The 27921-nt window shown below is 32.8% G+C and overlaps 3 protein-coding genes across 3 annotated transcripts; 2 read left to right on the top strand and 1 right to left on the bottom strand.

The window, feature by feature from the left end:
• Positions 1–557: 557 nt before the first annotated feature.
• Positions 558–5963, bottom strand: LOTGIDRAFT_230812 (hypothetical protein). Its single transcript, XM_009050415.1, has 5 exons — positions 5655–5963; positions 4831–4917; positions 4247–4344; positions 3794–3928; positions 558–3346 (listed from the first exon to the last, which is right to left on the bottom strand). The coding sequence occupies exons 1-5, from the start codon at positions 5829–5831 to the stop codon at positions 3136–3138; spliced, it is 708 nt and encodes a 235-aa protein (XP_009048663.1). The 5' UTR covers positions 5832–5963; the 3' UTR covers positions 558–3135.
• Positions 5964–6195: 232 nt separating this feature from the next.
• Positions 6196–24239, top strand: LOTGIDRAFT_157817 (hypothetical protein; the record flags this gene model as incomplete). The annotated part of the gene is made up of 14 exons (XM_009050414.1): positions 6196–6228; positions 8007–8030; positions 10702–10782; positions 11059–11139; positions 17554–17697; positions 18436–18525; positions 19179–19303; positions 19608–19713; positions 20270–20380; positions 21108–21787; positions 22120–22277; positions 22819–23048; positions 23423–23627; positions 24016–24239. 14 exons carry the CDS (start codon positions 6196–6198, stop codon positions 24237–24239), a joined length of 2292 nt encoding a protein of 763 aa, XP_009048662.1.
• Positions 24240–26756: 2517 nt separating this feature from the next.
• Positions 26757–27721, top strand: LOTGIDRAFT_157816 (hypothetical protein; the record flags this gene model as incomplete). Its single annotated transcript, XM_009050413.1, has 3 exons — positions 26757–26852; positions 27135–27319; positions 27568–27721. The coding sequence occupies 3 exons, from the start codon at positions 26757–26759 to the stop codon at positions 27719–27721; spliced, it is 435 nt and encodes a 144-aa protein (XP_009048661.1).
• Positions 27722–27921: the final 200 nt, after the last annotated feature.

Below are 27921 nucleotides of genomic sequence, written 5' to 3'. Positions count from 1 at the left end.
GTTAAATTAGGTTCATTCTGAAGTTAAATAAGGTTCATTCTGAAGTTAAATAAGGTTCATTCTGAAGTTAAATTAGGTTCATTCTGAAGTTAAATTAGGTTCATTCTGAAGTTAAATTAGGTTCATTCTGAAGTTAAATTAGGTTCATTCTGAAGTTAAATTAGGTTCATTCTGAAGTTTATTGTAAAGTTATAGAGAATTTTCACCAGTTTTTTCATTGTAAATAACCAGTCTATGTTGAGTAGAATAAATAGTAATTAAAACTATATCAGCCACACTTGTAAATAAAATCATATTGTGCTTCCATTTATTATATTGTATGTAAAAATAAATATCTTTGATGTGTAATGGATTTTGTTTTGGATTATTGGTACACATGAGCTGATGCTGTTCCTTGTCCTTCAGACCCCAGCTCAAAAACTTGGATAGAATAATACCAGCGATAATCACTTAGCGAGTAAAGGTTACGAAAACACAGGCACAGGACTTATAAGTTTTATAGAGTATTGTTCCATATTATCCAATCAGCAGCTGTCAGAATAATAACGAAGTAAATTAATAAACTTAATAATTTATTGACAGTATTTACTATTTACATTGGAGATATATTTCACTTAATACGGTAGACATACTATATTCTCAACCATAATAATACACTTATACATTCTTTATAAACCCCCACCCCCTCAAATATTACATTAAACACTCTTTTAACTAGATACTTGATTAATCCAACCAAATATAGTCAACAGATTGAGTCTTAACCAATTTATCATTTTTAAAAGTAAGTACCAAGATCAAATGTGTATTAATTAAAAGCAAGACAATTCCGTTAATCAAAAATCTCATCCAATGAATGGCAAAATTGGGAGTAAAAATCGTATAGTATTGGACTTCTCCAAAGACAAGTACCATCAGGTGTTTCAAAGTAAATTTGAACACTAAGTGTAACATTGTTAAGAAGAAATTAACTAACATGATTAAATTAAATTAAACACAAATTACATAAAAACAAAATATGAGAACTAAGAATCAATAAAATATAACTTTTCCTGATTTTTAACTTTTTTTTGTTCATTTTCTCACAAGTTATCATCTGTTTTTTTTCTCATTAAAATATACATAACTATAGAAACTCTTTCAAATACAATCACTTCTTACTTACTTATTACTTGAACCTAATTGCTTTCAGATCTATAATGCCAAAATGACCTAAGATACATTGATAACTGTAAGACTCTGAAATTACCAAGATCGCAATCTAGTTTCAGAATAGCACAGATTTTCTTTTAGGAAAAACAAGGTAATCTAATGTAATGTGGCTTTAAATTTAAAAAAAAAAACTTCAACGTAAAGATGATGTTTTTAACATCATACTGCAGATACAAGCCTCAATAATTTCTAATTTCAAGAAATCTAAATACAATTAATTTACCATTCTCTTTAGAAAATAAATCATTATTTCATATAAGATATTAAAATTAAATATTTTTTTGAAAATTTTAATGAAATCTTTCATATATATATTTTTTTTTGACAAAGTTTTCATTCAAACACTCGTCATTATAATCCACATTTAATCATACAACAGTCACGCTTACATTTCACACTTAACCACATACATTACAACACACACATCTTCACAATGTCAAGGTATTACAAACTCAAACCAATACCTTAACATCATTCAGCACTTTTCTTGTATCAAAGAAGATGCAGCGGTTTCATTGGATTGTATGTAGGCAAATACAGCTAATAAGAATCAGAGACCTCAATTAGACGTACAGCTAGTTGATCAATGTTGTCATTGTGTTGAAGATTCTGATTGCCTGCATGCTAGTGTACAATCCAATCAAATCCCTGCATAGACAACGATAAATGTACTCAATGATGTATTAGACGTAGTTTGTAATATCTTAACATTGTGAATATATTTATGACACACATTACACAACCTCACACATATCTCACACGACTACAGACACACACCCAACACAATGATATATATATATAATATATTAGTAATGAAAATCCGTTATTTACAAACATAATATCTACGGAAGGTCAGGCTGATCTTATATAACTCTATTTTCCATGCCAAAAACAAATTAATAAGTGGTAGACTTTCTAATAAAATTTTTTTTTGCATACTTTCTTTGTTTAATGGCATTGAAAAAGCTTGTAGACTCTCCAAAATATGCAAAAATGAGTTTACAAGCTCAATTGTAATATGGTAATAAATAAAATTCGCTTGTGGATTCTCCAAAATGAAATGAAACTGATTTCGCATATTTAATCTAGCATAGCTCAAAATAATTCGATAATTTTTCATTGACCGCAATGAGAGGAAGCAAAAGTAATGAAAATTGAGAATAAATCTAAGCTTTGTTGTTGCTTGTAAGCACATTTATAACAATATTGTCATCAATTCCAAATATAACTGCAGAAAAGATGTCTATTCTTGAAGGAACATTTTAAAGAATATCTTTGTCAAAATGCCAAGCAAAACTTAAATTGTGATGAATGCAAAAAATAAACATGATTTAAATTCAATCCTGAATAGCTTTAAGGCTTGGTTTGGCTGCATTCTGCCATCAACAAACTAGCAAATTATCTTTTAAATGATCATTTCTACCTTATAGAAATTACAGCAGTTTAGAATTATGATAAGCAGGAAGAGTAAAGTCTGGCCTAAATTAGCCGTTTCCAAAATTATTCAATAATCACATCAAAATGATTTACATACATCTTCCAGTAGATCAGACTTAGACTATCGGAGAGAAAATCAAGCCAAACGAAGTTGATAGAAGCTGTAAAATATTTTTGGTGAAAAATGATATGTATAATGAAAATAAATCAACCCAAACCAGTACATTGCAAATTACAGCAATAATTGTGAAAGCCAAATTCATACTTTAAAACATGTCACAATTAATCATGCAGGAAAAAAGCATTTAAAATGCCCCAAAAAACGATCACAAAAACATTTGGAAAACGGCAAAAAAATGTTCAAGACATTTACAAAAAATTCCTGAATTTAATAAGCTTTATCACTAGCAAGATCTTTCAAATTTCTTCTTCATTTTATTCGCGAGCATAATTCATCTACGACATCACTTCCTGTCATGGAAATCATCACGATTCTTCATTACCAGAATCCTCATCATCATCTTCGTACATCTCCTCTTCATCATCTAAATCATCGACGTAATCATCGTCATAGAAATCAGCATCAACCTGGTTATCATGACTCGATGGTTTAGAGCTGACACAATATTCCTGTAACGTTGTAGGAACTATAACTCCATCACGTTCTGAATCTTCTTTAGTAGCTATCACTTGTTTCCTGAAAACACAGTTAAGGGACTTGAAAACATGGGGTGGGGAAGGAGGGGTGGGGCAGAGATTCGGAAGAGAGGAAGAGATGTTAAATTTGGCCCTGTTCTCTCTCAGGTAGAATAACTTTTTAAATAGCAAGCAGGATTTTCTTTGGCAACATGGGCAAAAATCCCCTCCCCCCACACTTCCACTATAATAGACATTGGGCTAGAAACATCTCTGAATCCCCTACCCCCTTCTACATATTGGTTAGATAGATCCCCAACCCTGTCCTCTCTTCCAACATTCCGCCAGTTATTTGCTATTTACAGGTAATCCCCCCCTACCTTCATATTGGCAAGATCCACTTACCCCAACCCTATCCTCTCTTACGCCAGTTATTTGCTATATACAGGTGATCCCCCTACCCTCATATTGGCTAGAAACGCCTGATTCCCTATCCTTCAAGTCTCACCTGATAATATTTTCATATTCTTTATCCTTGCCTTTAGATTCTTTAAACTTCCTGAACATGACGCTAGCATCTACGTTAGCTGGGGAGTATGTATTCGGTTCATTTAATAACGATATAATACTTAATAACACAGTTCTAAAATAGAAACAATGTACATGGTAATCATAATGAAACCTGTTATGTTTCCAAAATATGACACAAAATGAAAATGAGATTTAAGCCTCACTTTCTTCACCTTGTTGGCTAATAATGTTAGGCTCCAAAGTATACCAAACAGTGGCAACAGAGGAACAAAAATGCAATTCAGTTGCTTAACAGAAATATTTCAAAATATCATTGGTGAATTCAGCAATAAAAAACAATATAAGCAATGGTATTTAATGAAAATGTAATTTTTTTCCTCTACTAGCTGGTAAAAATGAAGAATGAAAGATTTTGATAGTTAAATCCTACCTGACTGTTTGGGTGGGGTTCCACCTCTCGGACGGAAGTTCCCCACTCTGGGGGTCATCTACTGGTGGATGTAGAATCGATATACAAACATCACCATTCTGTAAAGAAAGAGCATGTTCATTATTAGCATGGTGTATAGACTTGTATTGAATACCAACACATGTAAACTAATCTATAATATACAAATGAAATAATTAATAGGTTTAGATCTTTTCTTTGTATCTAACTGGACTAATTGCAAGTGTTCAAAGACATAAATTTTGCATGGACATTTCTGGACAGCAGTAGTAGTAATAAAACCTGTAGAACACAGGGCTGTATCTAGTCTTATACGAAGGACTAGGTGCCTCTCCAACCTGCATCACTGACAAAAATTCAAGGGTACTGTACGTATGAAACTTAGGTCAATGAAAAGCATCTAAATCACTCAGCCACCCTGGCCGGGTATTCTTGAAACAAAGAGCTAGGATTTCCTAGGGTCTCAACTTCTACAATATTTCTACGATATCCCAGCGCTAAGATTGTTTTGAGAATATATAGAATAGTTTCCAAAAGAGAGTGAAATTTCTTAATTCCAAACTTACATCATAAACGTTAGGATGCCACATTTTGGAGACAAATCGAACACTAGGAGGGCAGTAGGGGTAATCTGGTGGAAACTTCATGTGTGCCTAAAAAATACAAAAACACACATTTAACTTATTGAATTCATAAATACCAATATTAACATTAACATAATCCAGCAAAGATGTTGATGTACTAGTCAAAATATAACACAAACAGTAAACTGTAATCAGCAGGATGAGCCTGGCTTCTTTAGTTTTAACTTTTATTAATTCTACATAAATATCAGTGTATTACTCATTTTATTGGTTTGAATCCCACTTCAATGTGCACAAATTTCTTTGCTTGGCTTATTCATAAGTAGAAAGCTATTGATTTTCATTACTTATGACAAATCTTGCATTCCTGATGAATGAATTTCTTTGTTATTTTTAATGGAATCTAACTAAGCATTAACTGGTAAGTCCATTGTTATTTCAAGTTTCCAAAATTTTCAATCATTTCGCAATTTAAATGACAAGCAAATTTCAAAAGGAACAGAATTAGGCTACTTTTTACAATTGGGCCTAGGCTCCATAAATTGAATTAAATCTTGCTTATTAAAGGTCCCAGTGACTTTTGATTCAATGGCTTAGACAAGTTATAATCTTAGATTATCCTTATAAGGTAAAATGATAACGTCCGACTCTCTCAAAACAAATGTAAACAAAGATTTATTTGGTAACCAGCCAAGCGTGTCGCTATAAACAAAGCCAGCTGACTATTGGCCATTTTGTCGTTTCATCAGCCACTTTGAGAGCCTGTAAATACAAAGAAAATGGATTAATTTATAAACAAATTTAACCTTAAAATATCCGCCTTCATATAGAGTTCCTGGGGGTCCAAAAATTGCCACTTCCCAAACAAACAAATCGTCATCATTGATCAATTTTACTCGAAATCCTTCGACGGGTTCGTCATGAATTTTCTTCAATTCCAACTGTAAAGCTTTTACTGCGCTACTAGATGGACTAGAAGCCATTCCAAATTATTCAAACTTTGAATCAATCCACCAATATTTACTCAATTTATACAAAGAACAGACAAAATCCAGTCTTTTCTGTCTCAATCCTTTGTTGTGTTTTCGTTTTGCGCAGCTAAATATGGCGTTTCTCGACAAATCTGACGTCACTTTCTTTACGACATCAATATTTAGAAAAAATTTTGGATGCAAATTTCAATTCATTTTGAAATTATTTATGCCTTGATTTTCATATTTACCGAAACAATTACTTATAAAGGACACTAATTTGCAAATCATTATATTCTTGAAAAATTAACTGATTTTTCGTTTAGTTTTACGACATTGATTAGCAACTCCAGTAGGCCGGTTTCCGGTAAGCGAAATGGCCGCTGTCTCCGACGAAGATCAGGAAAGAGTAAGAAAACATTTAACTTTTCTCTCCTTAAATTGAATAGATGAACTGAAAAAATTCAGAAAATTTCGCACAATATATGCCGCTCCGCTTCTTAGAAAGAATTCGTTCGATATTTCATTTTCGGCCTTGCAATTATCGAAATCAAAATCGATTTTTTTGAGGAAGAAAGAAATTCATGAATCAAATAGATGCAAGCAGATGTCATACAAATGGGATGAACCGGATTCTAAGAATCGGTGAAACATCTAGTTTGATTCATAGAATTTTTCACACTGTTGCAATAAATTGATTCTATCAGCTTTTTCCCTTTCTAAGTGCAATATAAAATGATTTTGAACAGCAGGTGTCAGAATGTTGTATCACACCCCTTTAAAATAAAGACCAGCTAACCATGGCATTGGATATTAAGTGGAAAGAGCCAACGTTCGGAAGCACTGGCACAGGAATCAGAATTTTTTTACCATTAGGAGAATTTGAATCCAAGACTCTTAATCGCCTAGCAGACGGCAATCCAACTCACTATGGCATTAGGCTATTGCCATTGACTCATGACTCAAAAACGCAAAGCAGTGCACTGCAAATGGATGACTAATGCCCATTAAAGAATTGGAATGATGCAAATCAATGCTATCAGTGTCATCATAAACCTAATACATATAAAACTCAGAAAACGTTGTCAAAAAATTAAATATTCTTTCTCCTATTTGTACATTTGATGATTTGAGAGCCTTAAAATCGTGAACATACTTAGAAGTCTTTTCAAAGCTGATTAAAACAATTTCACAGCCATAGCCTAACATTAGAAATGGCCTATAACAGAATGAATACTCTGTGTATTTGACATGCCTGACCATAATATACAGATGAAAAATTGAAATTACAATTCAAAATCTTAAATTGAATAGTTCCTTTTCTAGGAAGGGGCCAGTCCCTTACAAAATATTTAAGAGCATTGTTAGATTAGGTATGATAATTTGATGGTTAAATCCTATTGAGTTCACTCAATCCTATGAATAAGGTTGTAGGATGTTGACCATTCCCATATCCTTATATAAAATTAACTTTATTTCAAAAAAACTTTGACACTAGTTAGACAGTAAGTACAGACTTAATCTATTATCAATCCTTATTCTAAGTTAATTTACATTCTTTCAATTTTGATAAGTTTTTAACAAAAATTCATAGTGTCTGAAGTTAAAGAAAAGACAATATATGTAGAATCTTTGGACAGTAAGTACTAGATTTAATTATATATGGTTTTTGTTAGAAATATCAAAACAGAACTTGAATCATGTTGTTACTCAGAGTTTCTCAGTTTCACGCTATGGAATCTTCAGATTATCTTTACAAATTTTTAACATTATCATCAACTAATGTACATAATTTCTAATTCTATAATAAAAAGAGTTGTAGGTTCTCTGAGCCACCCAACTCAGAAAGTAAAGAATTTTAGGTCTTACAGATCACTGAATTCTTAAGATTTTTTTTCTCAAACTGATCACACAAATATACAAATTAAGTTAGAAATGGGATTGGTCCTTTAAATAGAATGAAACCACTCACCTTAAATGATGCAACCTGTCAATCATAGAAAAATAAACCAATGAAAACACTTAAACCAGGAACTGAAACTGATAGTAGAAAAAAAATGGATGTTTCTAAGAAATGTGATTCGTAGAATATCTGATTCAATATTAGTAGGGTTAGTATGTTATTATGGCAACACATTATTTCGTAATCCATCATAAAATATTATTCTATTGAAATCCATTTTATAGGCAAGTGAAGAAATGTATGATAAGGTAACAGTTTTATTACAATTTTAGTGAAGTTTTTGTCAAGCACAAGGGTATTTTATGAGTTAATCATTTCATCAAGGGAGTTAGAATTGATGTTGTCTGGACTTATGTGTTTTAAATTCCCCCCTTCATTCATGTTAGATCAGGACTGGGGGGGGGAGGGGGGGGGACAGTAAACATTGAAAAACTCTCTAGTAGGTAGGGCCTTACCCCTGGCCTGTCTATTGAAATTGTAAACAATAACATATTAGTGACTCAAGATTTAGAATCTAGCCCAGAGTTACTTTCTGGCTGGTGTATAATTTATTATTGATACTCTGTTTTTAATTGATTACTAAGTTAATGATAGGTCTGACTTTGCACTTTTCAACAGCAAGCAGTTTATAGAGTTCATAGTGACTCACAAACGTAGTGTAGTCTATCACAAGGTTATATTACTTTGAAGTCTAGACTCTGAACAAGTTTGTAGTTGTCTTACAACAGGTAAACGCAGTATTAAAATTTAATCTTGTTAAGCTTATTTAATATAAGATTGAATTTTAAAAACTGGCATCAGTTATTAATTCGGTATTTGGTAGATATTCATATGGGAGGTAACTCCTCATGTGTTTTCTGTCAAATTTTCTGTTCGTTTCACAAAGGTATAACATCTAGGAATAGTCTTATAGATTTCACTATTCTACTGTCATTGGACTCTTCCATGTATTCATGTTATTTTTTCGTATGATATATTACTATGATTTCTTTAATTTTAAAATATGGAAGGATTGTTGTCAGAGTTAACTTGTGTTTTATTTTATACTCTGTATGGACGTATGGATTGAATGAACTCAACCCAGGAGGTTTCAAAATGACTAAATATTAGTGTATTTCACCCCACCCCCTTTTTTCCCTTCCTGTTTCCCTTCCTGTTTCCCTTCCTGTTTCGATTCTTTTGCAAATCCTGAAGTCATCATTACATATTTGTTATGTTGTATCTAAGATTTTGATGTCATAAATCTTCTGAGGTCATATTATCAAGAATCAAATTGCCTCCCACCATTTTGTGATTTGACCCTTCTCTTGTTATGTGGTTTCTAAGATTGTGACGTCATAAACCTTATGAGGTCATATTGTAATTTTAATATTAACTGCCTTCCACCTTTTGTAGTTTGTTTCTTCCCTTGATGAAGTCAAAACTTTTTTGACGCAACGTTGGTTATTAAAGGATGGTATTTGATGTCAAGTTTTATTGTTTTTTACACTTGAATATGTGGTCGTATATTGTTGACGGTCCGTCCGTCAACATTTCTTGTGATCACTATAGAGACTACAGTTTTTATCTGATTTTGATAAAACTTGGTGTGACGCTTTAGATTGATAAGATCTCGGTCAAGTTCGAATTTGACATATTTTCGATGAACTGTTTTTGAGATATTGCCCTTGACTTAGAACGCCTTGAAATTTGTTAAAAATAGTTCGTGAGCAGGATTGAAGCTACAGTTTTCAACTGATTCTTATGAAACTTGGTGTGATCATTGGAATTGATAAGATCTCGGACAAGTTTTAACTTGAGATATTTTTGATGAATGTTGTTTGAGTTATTGCCCTTGACTTTGTAAACATGCATCAAAAGTTTTTTGCCCTTGATTAGAGCAGTGTGATTTAATTGTTTGTTGTATTTGAGTTATTAATATTGATTTTAAAAAATTTTGTGGAATTAATAACTGCATAAATAACTGGCATATATATATGCAATTGAATTCAAACTAATAAAATTTCTTCAATATGAGAGAATTCGTATTTTAGTCAATAAAGACTGTTTTATCATTTCTGACAGCTGCCAGTGGGCGTATGTTACCTTGCCTGGCAAGCTATCTTTGAGTTATTAATTCATTCAAGGAAACTTTTGAGAATTTCTGTGTGTGATATGCTTTATCTTCTGATGTCATTCTTTCAAATTAGCTTAGATATGTTCTTTTCCTTATGTTCGAATAGTTTTTAAATTGATTGAGACCTTCTAGTTGTGTTCCTAGGAATTTATATCCAACACATGCACAAGACACTTGATATGAGCTTTTTGAACCAAGATATGAGTTGAAAGTCTTCTTACTTGAGAAAATATCCAGTATAAAAGAATTTGAGAAACAATGGCTAGTTTCTGGTAATAATTTACAAAGTTTGCCTGGTGTGGACATTTACTTTTATTGCCAGTACAAAGGCATTCAATATCCAAAAGAATTTAATCAAAAGTACATTCAACATGAAAGGTTAACATAAGGAATTATTTTATATGAGAGAATCTTGGCTCTCAATTCATCTTATTGTCAGAGAATGGTTTATTTTCCTTGGAATGTGTTTTCTTTTTAATCTTTCATCATTTTCATTCTCTGTGAAAATTTAGTATACCTGTATATTAATCTTCAGACATGTCATCATGATCAGAACGTCTTGCTCTACTCTGATTGTGTCAGTTACCTTGTCGAAATTAGATAACAATTTTATTTTGTCCTTGATATTTCATTGATAGCAAGTTTTCTATTGACGTTCAGAATAACCAATCTAAGCATGTTATGTAAGACATGTCATACTAACAAGGATAATTTGTGAGAGAGCAAACCCCAAGAATGCTAAAATATTTTTAAAAGTTTTGCGTTAATGAATACGGAAATGATGGTATGATTTTGTTCTCCAGGGGAGACAAGAAATGAGTTGTGTACCTGTATGTGGTAGTCATCCTTTAATTGATCAAGATATATTGAAGAATAAAAACCAGGTAACATTGTTGTTTATTATGTGGATTTCAAATTTTAGTTTCATTCTGAATAATGTTCATTTCCCTGAATACGATTGCAAGTACAAGACCTACTCTGAAATTATTTGACCAGCCTCAAGACACTATCTTCAGAACCTTGTCAGCTTATTATATTAATGCCAAGAGATTTAACCAAGAACCAGATGATAGAAAGGATCCTCGAGAATTGGTCAAGATTTAGCTGTTATAACTGCAAAATACGGTTCCATATTTTCTCTTCATTATTTTATTCTTTAGAAAGTTATAACTAGTATGAATCGTGTTTCCGTTGTTTGTGGCCATCTTTATTCTGATAGAGATAAAAGCTATGAAGACAAGGTAATTCATAATTCTTTTAGGTTGTCGATTTGACTATTTACCCACAATGCTGCTAAAATCAAATCCACGATAATTGTTAGAATTGTTTAAGTAGGAAACTTATAATTTTTCGAGTTGTTCTAGGGATGTTTTCTGTTTATCAATATTGATATTATAGCTGATAATATACAATTAAGTGGGAGACACACATAACATAACATTGTTGATAGGTTCCAGTCAAGTTTTTGTGCGTAGTTACTATTAATTGGAAATAGTAATTTACTATTCCTGGGAAATAGTCATTTACTATTCCTGGGAAATAGTCAAGTTCTGAGAATAAAGTGATTTATAGGAATGATGTTAATAGTTCGTCATGGCATCGTAAACTTATCCTTCCAACTTATTAAAGAGACAGTGTCACCATTTTGAAAGGTTTCAGTCTTGAATATGTAAATTTTACTTAGAGATAAGTACTAGACGTGTACAAAAATCGCATAATTCCTTCAAGAATATCTCAAACCAGGAATTTCTTTTCCTATTTTCTATATATGGCAGTGTCTCAAGAAAACTTTCAAACGCAGATAATTCTGGACAAATGGATTTGAAGGCTCAAATTTCGATGGTGAGCTGTGAACACTGATTGGTTAAGTTTAAACAATTCCTGTTTCTGAGACTAAAGTATGATAGGTCATGAAAATGGAGCATCTGCCCCTTTAACAGTCTGGATGTTGAAAATATGTCAATAATGTTGTTAACTGAAGCATACTAGGCACCACTAGTTACAGTGCTAGCTTATTAGTTTTATGTTATGGTTGTCTTCTAATTTCATTAGTTCGTTAGTTCTAGAAAGCACTGCTCAAGAAATCAAATATATTAGAAATAATGATTAATTGACAGGTTATCTATTGGCACATGTTTTATGTGTTTTATAAGCTATTAATTCTATTTATCTTCGATTAATCCATCTTATCATAATATATTACTATTAAGACTCAAGATAATAGATTCTCGGAGAATTCCGAGTTCCACATATATTTATTGTTATATCATTACCATAGATACTTTCATTAGTAGGTCATGGTCTTAAGACTGTAGTCCGAACTTTGTTGACCTGCCTAATCTTGGAGAATAAATTTTATCAAGCCTGTGTCTGAAGTAAAATATAACTCTATGAAGGTTTTGTATAAAGTATCAAGGTGCAACTCAACGAGGCATAGTACTGGATAAAGTGATAAACAGAAGCAAATACACCAGATGGAGGCATAATTTGCTTCTTGTAATTTCTACTGTAACCAAGTAGTAGCCTTGGATGAGATCAGAAACAGAAACCTTCAAAGCCATTATTTAATAACTGAGGTTGATAGATACATAGCATATAGAGGTAGAGTTTTGGACTAATAGTATAGATATTCTCTGAGAATAATTCAAATTGATTATAAAACATAATACCTGAAAAACGTTGCTTAGTAACTGAGGCTTCAGCATGTGGATATATAGATAGCTAACTGAGATTTTACAACTAACAGAGACTCTACAGCTAACTGAGATTGGCCTTGATATATAAGCTTATAATTGTATCATAGCTGACAAGGGCAGGGTTTTGGACTAACTATATATAAAGATATATTCTCTGAGAATGGAGAGAACTGATGAATAGTAAAGTACAATGGTATTCCCAGAGAACAGATATATCTAAGTGAACTTCAGTTATTGTATGTCAATTGAGGTCATTGACTCTAGTACTATATTTCTGAATACAGATATTTTTTCTCAACTGGGTCAATTCAAAACCCCAAAAAAGGAGAAATCGACTTTATTTTAGGTAAAATGTATAATAATATAAACTATACAGAATCAACTTAAAGTGTGTTGATTATTACTTACTGTACCTAATCATAAACATGGACTATTTGTGTTTATGTTTTGATACGGAAACTTATAAACATCTTTGTTGTCTTTGTTCTGCTCTGCTCAAAATAGGGAGTTGAAATTTACTTTGAAACTCTAAAAGCCATGATTATGAAAACACTGGCCAAGGTGAAAAAGAGTGACAACATAGGGTTTGTAAACGCTCAAACGAATATGTAAGTTATATTAAAGATGTATTTCTGATGGAAATGTCTTTTTTCTGACCAAAAAAATTTAAAAATAACATTTTTCTTTAAAGGGACAGTTACACCAGTTTACCAGGTTGATTTGAGTCTTGAATATAAGTAAATAGTCTTCAGAAGTATAAGAAATGTACGAAATGGTATAAAATTTCAAAAGTTGGAATTTTACTCACTATTCCTATACTTGTCTTTTCTTTATATCACGAGTCGTCATTTTAACATTCAAACACAGAAAATTCTGGACACATAGGGATTTGAAGGCTAAGATTTTGGTGGTGAGCTGTGAACACTATTATTGATTGGCTTAGTTGAATAATTCCCAAATCTGAGACTAAGGAAAGATTGTTCAAAAAATGGGGCATCTGTCCCTTTAACTACACTTATATGTCATTGTTTCTAACATTAAAACTAAAAAATGAAAATAAATGTGTAAACCTGACCTGAGATGTTAAGTATATATTTCCTACTACGGTGTTATCAGAACAGTTGTTAGATATTATCAGTTTTTATAAAGACTACTGTATTTAATTGTTATTCACTTTTCTCTAAGTTTAAGTTTCAAGATGTTTGAAAAAAGGTTTTTTTAGAATGAGTATGGGTGCCATTTATGGCTTCTATTAGCATCATTCCAATTTTTCTATCAGATGTCTGTGGTTCCTGTAATTATAGAAATGCTTATTAAAGGGATTGTAAGGAGATTTTCTAAATTTTATTAATCCAAGACACTGATAGCATCAATTTGCACCATTCCAATTTTACTACCTTCTTGATGTCTATAGTAGTTACAGTTGTAGGACATTGTTTTAAAGGTCTCAGGTAGCTGTTTGATGTCTACTTCAAGGATTTTGTCAGCAAGTTGATTTGGACTTATATATTGTGGTTAAGATAGCTGTATTTCGCTTTCTCATTGGGTGATATGATCTACTTATGGTCGAAATTTCTTAGAAATGTTTTTAAAGTAATTTGACATTGAGCCTCAATTCTAAGAAAGTGAAGAGTTTGATGATGTGTATATATCAAGTGGTTTATAAGTGAAGAAGACTAGGATGTAAAACTCTATTACAGTATTAAAAACACGACCGTGATATGTTGTAGAGAGCTAGCTGAACTTTCAGGCAGATCACTTACGGCCAAGGAACAAGAAGGGAAACTATACTCTCTCTCTCTTAATAACCTTTTTGAGGTAATTGGACTAAAAGATTTGTGGTGTTGTCTTGTCTTGTCTTTTGGATACTTTGTTGTGTATATTATCTTATATAAAGTAGTAATATAATAGGTATTACAAAAAACACTGTCATTTGTCTATTCATTAATATAGTTGTCATTGAAATGAACCTAAAAGATGTCTTGTCTTGTCTTGTCTTGTCCTTGTTGTGTATATTATCTTTATCTAGATTCATTGATATAGTTGTCGTTTCAATGAATGTAAAAGATTGTTGTCTGGTCTTGTCCTGAATCAATGTTGTATTGAAGAAATCTTGTATATAAAGTGTATTATAGTTGTACATAGTGAAAGTAGTAATACAATGTCCGTCCGATGTGGTGTACCGTACAATGTGGATTATTATTGTGGAAGTGATGATCCTAGGTAGAGGTCAGAAATATATCCTTTCTTCTATTTCCCCACGCAGGGGTGTTTTCATCCCCTCGGGGTGTAGGACAATTGTGCCAGGGGTGTGGCCAACTGGTGTAGGAGAAGAATATATTTTTAATTGAGAGAGCACCTCACATCATCACATGCTGGAAATGTGGTTGAAACAAATTTTTGGTGTGTGAAAGGTCCAGGTGATTGCTCGAGGGGTGTGAAGACTGAGAGAGGTTAGGAACCACTGCTCTAGTTTCTATTTTAACAATAATTCTGGACAGTATACTATACACTATACCTCCTGGATTCTCATCTTATATTCCCTATACTATATAACACCACACATCTGCTTCCTTTATTTTCTACAAACTATATCAATAATTCTACTGAACACGTAGGCCGAACACACGGAACACGTAGGCTGAACACGTAGGCCTATCTGGTGTATTCACTTTGATTTCCTACTGTTTGCATAATCCCACACTTTACAACATACTATATTCAATATATTAGTTTCCTCCATATTCTATATATATTATATCAATAATCCTGCTGGGAACATGCTATGTAATAACATAGTACAAATCAATAGAATGATCCAACTGTTAACCTTTTAGTACTGGATTGATACCATGTGTTAACTATTTTATGTGTTCCTCCCTTACACTAGCTTGAAATTTATATAATATATAATGTTATTCTGTATTAAATAGTAATGTAGTAGAGAGAGAGAGAGAGAGAGACTGGTTGGTTATAAACTACTGTATAGGTCAATCCTCTCAGAATCTATTGTGAAGCGAAGTAACACGTATTTTTGGTGTGAAACTGTTTTTCTTGTATAGAGGTGTTTTGTTTTAATAAGATCCTATACAGGATTTGGTATGGCTCAAGGTTTTTGAAAGTTATTACAAAGTTACACTGATATTTGTGTGAAACTGAGGTTTATGTAACCAGCTGTATTATTACTGGACTTGATATGACATTAAATATCTAGAATTTATTGCAATTTTACTTATTTTTGATGAAATATTGAACATTGTTTTTCCATTATTTTTGAATGTTGTGACTTAGTTTTGGAAGTATATTGTGGAGTAACACGTTAGCATAGGATGTTCACTGGTGCCATTATTTTTACTAATAATTGTGTTGACATGTTTTGAATCATGTTTTTTATGATAAACACGGCTGTAGAGTAACACGTAGATTTTTTGAGATTATGGATTCTGTTACGAGGTAACTCCAAGCGTTTATATTAGTTCATAGTGATGAATATAATATTTAAGTTATTAAGGTTTGTGGTAACCAGTAGAAGGAATTCTTCAGGAATTGGTATTTCTCTGGAGGAGGAAATTATGGTGCTGATTTCCTAGGAATAAGCCTGGCTTTATATTTCTTTAAAAATTGTGTTTACATAATGTTTATCTGAATTCCTCAGGAATAATTAATTTGTTTGGAACCAAACGTATCAATTTCTGGAGAATTAAAAAAAATTTAAAGATTTATAAGTAACTATTAGATGTGAGTTTATCTTTAATTTTAATTTTCACACACTAAATTTATAATGTTTCAAATATGTGATTAAAAAGGGATAAATGTAATATTCTGCTGGAGCCTGTTTATAATTTGTAGAAAGTGAAGCATAATAACTGAAAAAATATATATGATCAGTTTTTAAAATTTCTTTTAATAACTAAATAGCACCTAGTTTCTAGTCAGGAAATTCTATACTAAGAAGTTATATTAGGTAACAGGCATGCTTTCTCTGAGAATTCAGTGACCCAGTAATTCAGAGTTGCAGGAAGTTAATGGTGCCAGAACTTCACATGTGGTGTTAATAGAAACACAAGTTTGTAGTCTTTGAGAATAAATACTTTTTAAACACCAAATATTTTGGTCATGTAATGTTTTTTGTTAACGTACTTACAAACATCAACGATTAAATTGGAAGATTTGTGAGGTTTGTCAGAATCTAAACAAGGACTTAAATAAAGCAATGTTAAAACTCTCAGAAATGTTCATGATATGTACATGAAGTACACAGAGATAGCTTGGCTAAATACTGCAGGTGCCCTTTGTAATATAGTTTATACAGGTGTAAATATAGAACTATTCTTACTTCTGTACATGAAGTAAGGACGGAGATATCAAAAAAGATAGAAAAAAAGAGTATACCTTAAATATTTTGTAGGGTTTTGTTTCCTACTGAACAAGTCATGTCATATCACAAGTTAACTGACGGAAAAAAAAACTATTTTGTGAAACTTGATTGTTAGACTGGAAACAATGTCAGTGATTAATAATTATTGTAATCAAAGGTAAATACGGAAGTTTGATAAAAACTGAAACCACCTTGATTTAGATTAGAATTTGAAGAAAATGAATCACTGTTATGAATTTACTTATATTTTCCTGTTGTACCTATAGATTGATAAAAAGTCTATTGTTAATCTGCAGAATGGAGCGAAGTCTATTGTTAATCCTCAGGGCGGTATTGCTCTTGTCAAATACAGTCAAATCAACAGTCCAGATTTATGTTAAAGAAATCAGTGTTGCACCATACTGAATAAAAACGATAAAGACTGTCATAGCGTTGTGTTTGGTTATAGGATTCTATTACATGGACCTGTGTCAGAACATTACTTAATATTTTGTGCTATATATAAAAAAAAAATGTTATAATGTTGGAAATCGATTATTTGAAATAGGATATACTGAAACTTATTTTTCTGTATTTTTCAGGTAGCTCATCGGTTCTTGGAAGAAGTCAACCTTTTTCTTCAAAAACAGGGAAAAACACCGATAGCATGGGGTACGGCTGTTAAATTTCTTAATGCTCGAAAATTCGACCCGAAGCGAGCTATTGATCTATTTATAGCTCATGAGGTAGGTTATATATATATTGATATTTTGATTCATGATGTGTTCTTGTTTTAATCCTAGCATAAGTCCAGATAATACTTTCCAGTGCCTATTTTTTATAATTTGGATATGTCAATAAACCACTAGACTGTCTGTTTGGGGTGCTGTGATCTGAATTAGGCTGGGTTTTCATTAATCACAAGTCTGTGAAAGATTTTTACCTGCTAGTGAACTAAATAGGGATGCAGATAAGGGAGTCTTTATTTATAGAAATAGAAAATTGGTATTCTCCTTTATAGTCAGACTATTAAACTTTGAACAGAGGTTGAAATCCATATCCTACAGCTATTCTTATTCCTTGTACATATAACTAGAAAAAAAAAACTTTTCAATATATAATTTTGTCATCACTCTTGAATCAGAGATGAATGTCTAAGCTGAAATCTCACACTTTGTGACCTGATTCAAACAAAATAGGGGAACCCCCTATATATGACTCATTTGAACATCTCTTGTTTTGCAGGTTTTCTATTTATTTTATTTCAAATCTGTTATCTCATCTTATTATTCTGATGACATAACCACATAGACCTCAGTTTATATTTTATCTCTAACACAGTATCATCTTAATAGATGGTTTTAAAAAACAGAGTAAACTTCCCCAAACTTCAGGTGTATGAGGAAACTCTGAAGAAACTATGAAAAATTTGAAATACTATTATTATGTGGAATTATTTGACTTTTTAACAATAAATATTCCAGACAATTCGTAAAACCGAAGACTTGCAGGATATTGACCCGTCTGATAAAGAAATAAAAAGGGAGCTAACTTCTGGTAAATTTACCATTCTGGTAAGTACTGTCATTTTGTCACATTACTTTACTATTGAGGAAGAATCAATATGGTCCTTGAATCAATTCCAGCAGTTGGTTAAAATATTTCTTTCTGTAGATGTAATGAGAGCCTCGGAAAGTGTCAAGAATTCGTCTGACATTATTCCAATCACTGCTGTTTTTTGTTGTTTTGCGTATGGCATGCCCTTGATATTGAAATGGGTCAGAGTCTGTTATGAAAAGTTGTCAAGTAGCTAGAATGGAGCAAAAAAAAAATCAAGGGCCTATGTGCTTTTGGCTCTGATTGCTCACACTGTAAATCATTCTTCATTACCTAAACCAACCGGTTCGGACAATAAACAGGGGCCCCGTGTGCTACAGGCTGTGCACGTTAAAGATCCCTTGACAGTTGTAAATCAGAAAAGAGCAGGCTAATGCCGCTGTCCTGGCAAAATTTCCCTCATGGCACCCTGCATGGTGTTGCCCGTCTTCATTAGCCCACATGGTGCAGAAAAGTAGGACATTTCATTTATTAACTAAAAAGTAGAATGTAGAATGAACTGTTATTCAGAATTTCTCCCATTGCATACTGCATTGCTTCAAATTTCACTATAGCTGCTAGAAATGGAACCTACATCTTTATTTTTATGTTGTTGGTTTCTGTATTCTAGCCACATCGAGATAACAGTGGGGCAGCAGTAGCTTTATTTACAGCTCGATTACACATACCTTCTCATACTACACATCAAATTACATTGAAAGGTTTAGTTTATCAGTTAGATTGTGCTCTAGAGAGGTAAGATCAGGTTTTATGGGTGTCATCTCACACTGGCTCTAGGGTATTCTTCTAGTTCCAGACGCTTTGAGTCAAAGCTATAGATGCTTTCGACCTAACTAATCTATAGGTCAATATTTCAATCAAGACAGTAGTTTCAGAAACCTTATAATGATCACATGAGTTAACAAAGTCACATATTTTTCGTTTTATGGATATGAAAACGTACAAAAATAGAGTCTATATATAGTAAAGATACCAGTATTGGTTTAAACGATGATGTATATAAAATTATTATTTTAAGTTGCCTATGATCTATTTTCAGCCTGGAAACCCAGAAACATGGTTTAGTATTTATATATGATATGTCAGATTCGAAATATGCCAACTTTGATTATGACCTCAGCAGTAAAATACTGAGTATGCTTAAGGTAAGAAAATTATCTTGTAATAAGCTGAAGTTTTAACAAACTGATAAAATACTAGGTCTTGATTTTCTGTTTTGTGTTTTTTTAAAGGATTATGGGATTTTGTTGAAGTTGTAGTTATCTAAGCTTAATTCTTGATGAAGATTTTTTAGTTTCTGTTGTTTCTGTGGGTTTCTGGGGGTTTCTGGTTTGGTATCCATGATCTAGTTAAATTTTTCTTTATTCCGTGTTAAGTAGCAAATGACGAATTGTAGCAAAAGCCTGCTCTTTCCCACAATTTGTTATAATTATTAAGAATTACATCATAACAGACATGTAGATGAAAACTTGTAGATGAAAACTCGTTAGATCACAATGGAGAAGAAAACAATATCAGAAAAAAATTTTATTTATTTTAATTAGTTTAGGACATGATTTGCTTCTCCTATTTTCTACAGTACTGATAATCCCACTCTATATACAACATAATATACAACTTCTATTACACCTAAACACTTACTGATATGATAATCTAATCTGCCTCTTTTCACCTAATAATGTAATATTTGATATATGACAGGGAGCCTATCCAGCTAGATTGAAGAAAGTTCTGATTGTTACAGCACCATTGTGGTTTAAAGCTCCATTTAATTTATTACGTTTATTTGTCAAAGAAAAATTACGTGACAGGGTAGGTATTAGTTTTAGAAGTCCTATGGAACAATAAGAAAAAGGGAAGAAACAACTATATTTTACAAGGATATCCACTTAGGTTTACAGTTAAGATTCTTTCTACCAGCTAGTCCTTGGCCAATGGCTATACCTCTTGACATTGATCTTTCCTGGATTATCTCTACCCATTTACAGCTGGGTTGAAAACCATGGTGCTGTGTGCTACATGCTGTGCAAATGGGCAGTAGATGGTCAGAAATTTTTGACTTATGTTGGTGTTGTAACCTGTTCACCCTGTAGAGTTAAAATCATTGCTGAGCGGTTAGGACATCTTTCATTTTGTTTCTTCAGTCCAATAAGATACAGAATAATTTTCCCCCCTTGATAAATTTTACAGCTTTCTAAATTTGTTCAGTTTTGCGAAATTCCTTAAAAACTGTTAATTTCAATTTTTTTTGTATTTCTACTCGAGGGGCAATCATTGTACCTGGTCAACAGGAATGCTGTTTGGAATGGCCTCAGATACAAGGGAATAAAACCTCATTTATAAAATCTTCTTAGGGGGGTTCAGATCCCGCACTTTCAACCCTTGAGCTCAAGTATTTTTGCAAGCTTTTTAAGAGTCAAATGTGCGAAACTAATACATTTAAATGTCTAAAACCTTGGATTTAGGCCCTAAAATTATCCCTTATTTTTCGTCAATGAGTGGTTGAAAGCGTGATTTATTATTTGTTAATATATTGTAGGTATTTACAGTTGATTTAAGTCAACTTTCAAAACATCTACCAGAGGAGTGTATTCATCCTACATTAGATAGCAGTCGAATTCCCAGTCATAACAGCTGGTTACAACTCTGTTATAAAATATCCACCAATCAAACACCAGATATGGATTCATTTTTCATCTCCCGTAAAAGGGGACATAACTCTATTGACTATGATTCGCGATCTGTTTCACGTAGTGGGTCTAGTGATGCAGAATTACACATCAGTGATATGGATTCGAACTCAGAAGCGTCAAAAGAAACAATAAATGAAAAATATCATCATGAAGACAGGGAGAAAGAACGCGAATTTGATGGAACAGACTCTGAAAAGGAGGTAAATTTTGAAAAAGATGGAACGTTAACAAATGGAAAGCGTAGAAAAACTAACGATTCGAATCGTGACGGTCGGAAAAGGAATTCAGAGTTATCTGCCTCGGAAGAAGCCACGGATGATAATTTTTCCGTAGAACAAAAGAAAAAGAAACGACCCCAATCGTCGGGGTCGAATATTTTAGACGATTCAATCCATATGCCAGACGATCGTGGTATGACAATATCTCAACTTGTAGATCATATAAAAATGGTCAAACGGAAGGGATTATTCTCAGAATATGCTCATATTAAAATGGAAGCGCCATCTGGCACTTTTTTGGAATCAAAGTAAGTAAAAAATTGTAACCTAGTAGTATTCCATACTTTTATTGTTTTCTCAACTCTTGAAGATATTTTGAGAAGCGAAAAAGGTTTATTATGTAGATTTTTCATATGTATATGAATATGATTCCATTTAAAAAAAAAAGTAATTTCCAAGGTGCTACAGACCTGTTTCGGAATTGTCTAGATAATGGGTAAATGGCAAATCAAAAATTGACTATTTATCTAGAGATCATCTACTGTACTGCTGTATCTGATACCAAGACCTCATCAGGACAGCTAGCTGATAAAATAGGGTATCTGTTTCTGGTGACCTTTTGAATAATTTATATTTTCAGAGCTCGTCACAATCTACCAAAGAATCGTTATACCGATGTTTTAGCATACGATCATAGTCGAGTTAAATTACCTGTTACTGAGGACAATCCAGATGATTATATTAATGCTAACTACGTAGACGGCTACATGCAGAAAAACGCTTATATTTCTACTCAAGGTATAATAGAGGGGACAGGCTCAGGGGTAGGGCATGATCAGGGGTAGGGCATGATTAGTGGTAGGGTATAATCAGGGGTAGGGCATGATTAGGGGAAGGGTATAATTAGGGGTAGGGCATGATCAGAGGTAGGGTATAATTAGTGGTAGGGTATGATCATGGGTAGGGAATAATTGTGGGTCATGAATGAATATTTTAACGGTAACTACGTAGATTGATACATGCAAACAAAATTCCTATTTCTACACAAGGTATGTCTCAAGTAGGAGTCAAAGGGACAAGATTTAGGGTTGGGAGTGGTTCGGAACGGAATGATTTGGGGAGTCATACAGAGAAGAGGTGATGATAGCTCTGTATTGGGTTTTTTGAAATTAGAGCTGTACTGCAGCCTCCATTCTTAGAGGTTAATAGTTCAGCAAATCTCCAAAAAGCCAAGAATCAAACTCCTATTCCATTAGCAATTTGGTCACCTTTCTTTATAGATGGTTGAGTCATGGTAGTATAACATCCTGTCCGATCTTTTAATATTGTAATATTTCAGGTCCCTTACCAAAAACATTTGAAGATTTCTGGAGAATGGTGTGGTCCAATCAAACTCAAGTTATTGTCATGACAACCAAAACTATAGAACGTCAGCGAATGAAATGTGGTCAATACTGGCCGAATGAAGAAACAACCAATGAGCAGTTTGAAGAGTTTATTGTGTATAACAATACTATTAAACAATTTCAAGATTATATAGAAACTAAACTTATTTTACACAATACAAAGGTATAACAGAATACAACTATATAATTCGCTTTGTGGACTCTTTGTTCTGGTGAAGGCAGACTTCAAATTTTTTATTAGTGATTTATTTTGATATTGAATCAATGTTATTGATATTACTAATTAGGCTTTGTCAGCTATCTGTCTAAACTAAAACAAAATTAGAACTTTTCATTAACTTAGTATTCAAATAATGAAGTAAAATTTTAAAAGAAAATTATTATTATTAGCTTCTGTGACCCTCCAAAAAGTTCCATATATTAATACCCTTCTTCCCTGAGGTTTAATGTATTTTTGCCTCACAACCAACACCCTATGTCTATGTCTTTATTATATTATATAAAATGATAATCAAATCGCCGTTTATAATTTTTCAGACTGGTGAATCAAGGAATATAACACATCTTCAGTTTGTCACTTGGCCAGATTACGGAATCCCACCAGCCACAGGGTTCTTAAACTTCCTGTTCCACGTTCGACAAACCCAGGAGGAGGCTACCCAGAATATGGGTGAGGCGTGGCAGGGACATCCCAGAGGTCCACCAATAGTTGTCCATTGTAGTGCTGGTATAGGTCGAACAGGTAAGAAATGTTAACTTGTTTAAGAGTATGTGACCAAAATATGAAAATCAAGTAAGAATGTATTGCGTTTTACCACCCTCAAGACGATATTTGGACGCTGTCCACTATTTTTGAATTTAAAACTGTTTTATTTCATGAGCTCTATAGGGTATGAGATGAAATGAATTCAAGGGGTGTTGAACTGAATGATGATTTTAGTGTTCCAGTCATCTGATTGGTCGATCACTATAATCTATTTTATATATAGTTTTATTATCCAATCAGATTACTGTTTGCTATTGGAGAATAAGACACCTCAATAAAATTTAAAACTTAGATTATTTCAGGAAAATAAGCTTAGCCTCCTTTCAGACTTCAGATAATACATTGAGTTGTCTTGTTTTTCCAGGTACATTTGTCACAATAGACATATCTTTAAGAAGACTAGAAGATATATCTACAGTTGATATCAGGGAAACGGTGAGGAGAATACGAAGTCAACGAGCGTTTAGTATCCAGATGCCAGACCAATATGTATTCTGTCACCTAGCCGTCGTGGACCACGCTGTACGAGAGGGACTAATCAAGGAAGTAGAAGCTATGTCTTTACAAAGTGACAGTGAAAGTGACTAAAGATCTGTTGTCAAGACAGAAGGAATCAAAATCGACCTTAGTTACTTTGAAGTAGCATATTCAAACGCTATCAAAGAAACTTTGTTACCAACTTTCCTTAGTTGAAACACAAAAAAAACTCACTAAAACAGGCTGATTGGTGATATATACAGTTTACTCACCATCTTGATTTAAGGCCAAATCAGCAACCTGGCAACCATAAAGCTACATTATTTGATTAATATAGTCACAGTGAGCTGTTGATAGAAACTATGATGTCAATATTTTATTAAGTTGAATAAACACAACAAACTGGTTTTGGTGTGAAGATGACTGTTTGCAGCCAAATCAACATAGCTACAGCTTTTGCTTGGTAAATTCGCGGTGAGACACGATTGCAAAAAACAGTGTTACAAACTTTGAATACATAAAAAGGCCAATTTAGTCACATTATCTTAACAGAAAATCACCATCATACTGAGAAGTGATTTATTTAAGGGCCAATCCACAACCTAAAAACATATAGCTTTATTGCTGATGGATGTTACCAATTTTCTTAGTAAAACACGTGATAAGCACTAAAACAGGCCCATATTATTTTTAGTATTTTTTTATATTATCAGGCCAGTAGAATTTTCTTATCTTGCTGGCTGACGGACTATTTCAGAGACAATACGAAGTTCTATTCTTGTTGAAACTGTGCTTCTTGGTTCCCAACCTTGTGGACTCTTTAAGAAAAACAATATTTAGCCAAAGGGTTTTTTTGAAACTTGGAAATGTGAAAAAAGATCAGTCAGTCAGCATGATAAGTAAAGTTGTTGTAAATATTTAACATTATGATAAAAAATGGCATCTGTAAATATTGAAGTCAGTATAGTTTAATATTATATAGGCTGTCTGAATCCATGACATGTTGTTTATCTAGAGTATTTATTAGACGAGTTTAATAATGTTCTGTATTGAGCCTGTAGGTAAGATGATCCAATTGTGAGCTCAATTTGAACTGTATCAGGGTTACCACTATTAGTCCTTCCATAGAAGAGACAATTTGATTCCACAGTTAACATGCCATTTTACATCAGTTTTATATTAGCTCCAGCTTTTGTCTTGCTGTGCTTCAAGTCTTGGTGTCTATTTATAATAAAATAACTAGGTTTATTCTCTAAGATGTTGATTCAATATTTTCACTGCTATTTATCTTGTAAATTATAATATTTTGCCATATTGATCAATAATTCTATAGGTGAATTTAGATGACTAAGTGGGTTTATAGAAACAGTAAAAAATAAATACCGGTAAGCCATAACATAATACATGGTCTAGAAACTATTCTCCTTTATATTTCATAATATATTGATAATCTGGCACCAAACACTTACACCATGCCTGTGCACATCACAAAGTGGGATCACAGATACAGAAAGAGATAGAATTTACAAATACACAATATAGAGTTTGAACACCATGTTAACATTATTCACTTCTATTTTCTACTGTATCAATAATCCCAAACCATTCTTGACACTGTGTCTACCTTTATGATCAATAGTCATTATAAAATTAAAGTTGGGCTGTGGAAATGTTTTGTGTAAATAAATTAAATTATAAAAACACATTCTGATTGTTATTAAACCAGTGAACTGTATGATACATGATGTGAATTTATTTAATGTTAGATAAAGTCTGGCTTCTTTCTAAACTTTTATATCCAGTGGAACAAATTCATTAAATTATTTTATATTGTTACCTTTATAATCAGAATTCTAATCTAAGAAACACTCCAAGAACTGTGGATGTATCACTGAAAATATTTTGATCTTTTACTGAAGTCAAATTGTCAACTGACTTTTCAAATACACTTAATTCTATTATATTCTAATCCACAAAATATCTGCAAAATTTGATTTACTGTCATTTACTACACAAAAGTAATTTGACAGTGAGCTCCCTCTAGGTGTGAAATATTAGAAGGAACTTCAGCACCAGTCTGTGTTTACTTGTCTTATTGTATGTTTTATATTATTGTCAAAATAAATTAATACTTTGTCAATTTAAGTTTTGACTTCCTTAATATAGGGACATTCCTGTATAGTAAATGATTTACTACAGACATCAGTTTTGGTGTATTTTCCATACTAGCTGTACTATGGGAAAGATTTACTTAACAAGCATTCCTCTTTGTAAATAATTTACTACAGACATCAGTTTTGGTGTATTTGCCATACTTGCTGTACAATGTAGGGGAAATTTATAATGGTTTTCCTTTGCTTGATGAATATTTAGTAAATGATTTACTACAGACAGTTTTGGAACTGTGTAATATTAAATTACATGTGTTTCCTTTATTATAAGGATTTTTTCTGATTCCCTAGACAGTGCTGTAAAAGACAACAATACAGTATTCACGACCCATAAATGATTCACTACAGTTGTCAAAATTAAATATTTTCAGTTATATGGTTGTTGTCTGTAGTCTCTATCTCTCATAACACATTTGTCTCCCTTCGTTAATGTAAACTTTGAAGAACGGTTATTACCATGAGGTTTACTGCAGTAAGAGCCTCGTTAGACGCCTTGAAACAACTAGTAGAGTTTAGAGTCAACACGAAAGGATTCGAATCTATTTTAACAGGGGTAAGTTTGCTTTAGTATTCGTCGTATTTTTATCTTGTGTTTCCTATCACTTCGACAGCGTAGGACAGTTGAATGGAAGTGGCGTAACTCTTGTGTTGATTGAAAATTTAACAGACCACAATTGACTGTAAATTACGGTGTATTATATTGTCATTTGAACGAAGTAAGAACTGGAGTAAAGTAAACTGTGTCGAGACACTTATAACTTTTCTTCCGATTACACTTCAGTTTCAATCCCCTTATTCTCATACTACCACTAAAATTGTCTTCCTAATATTGTAGATTAAGGTATTGGACGGAGGCGAGGGTAACTGTATATGTGAACTCCCTGTTAAAGAAGAACTATTAAACGGTGTAGGTACCCTACATGGCGGTATGACAGCTACCCTGATGGATGCAGTGTCCACCTGGGCGTTGATGACAACTGGCGACAGTAAACCAGGCGTCAGTGTAGATCTTAGTGTATCGTAAGTGTTTGTTTTCATCTTTGAGACACCACCTTATTTCCCCCAACCTTATTGTGAACTCTTCCACACACGCAAACTTTCAACCAATATGACACTGTACATGTATGAATAGAAGAGCTCATTTGAAAAATTAGGGGTGTTTTTGCTGCCTGTCAAATATCCAGCCGCACACTAACCCATGCTTCGCGAATCCGTCATTTGCAAGTATTAACACAAAAACAATATAGACCTATCATTATATTTTTCAGATATATGAAAGCAGCGTTTCCAGGAAGTATTGTTGTCATAGACGCTAAAACTCTCCGGGCTGGTAGAAAATTAGCTTTTTTAACCATAGATCTTAAAGATAAAAAAACGGGTCAACTTCTAGCTCAGGGAAAACACACCAAATATCTAGGTTAAATTGAGATTTTTGTAAGTTTGTTAGTATTTCTATATATTGCACTTGTTGTTTATATGATTTAAACCATTTATTGTTTTTTATTAGCAATCATGTAACAACCATCGTCTGGTCCAAACTTTCAATTTAAGCTACCGGATATATAGCTTAACTTAAGGCCTCGGTGCATTCTTCTATTCGAACGACGAGAGTCTGTTTGATG

Source organism: Lottia gigantea, assembly GCF_000327385.1.
Source record: "Lottia gigantea unplaced genomic scaffold LOTGIsca_15, whole genome shotgun sequence".
NCBI classification, from domain to species: domain Eukaryota; kingdom Metazoa; phylum Mollusca; class Gastropoda; family Lottiidae; genus Lottia; species Lottia gigantea.
This window is presented reverse-complemented; position numbering and strand designations above follow the sequence as displayed.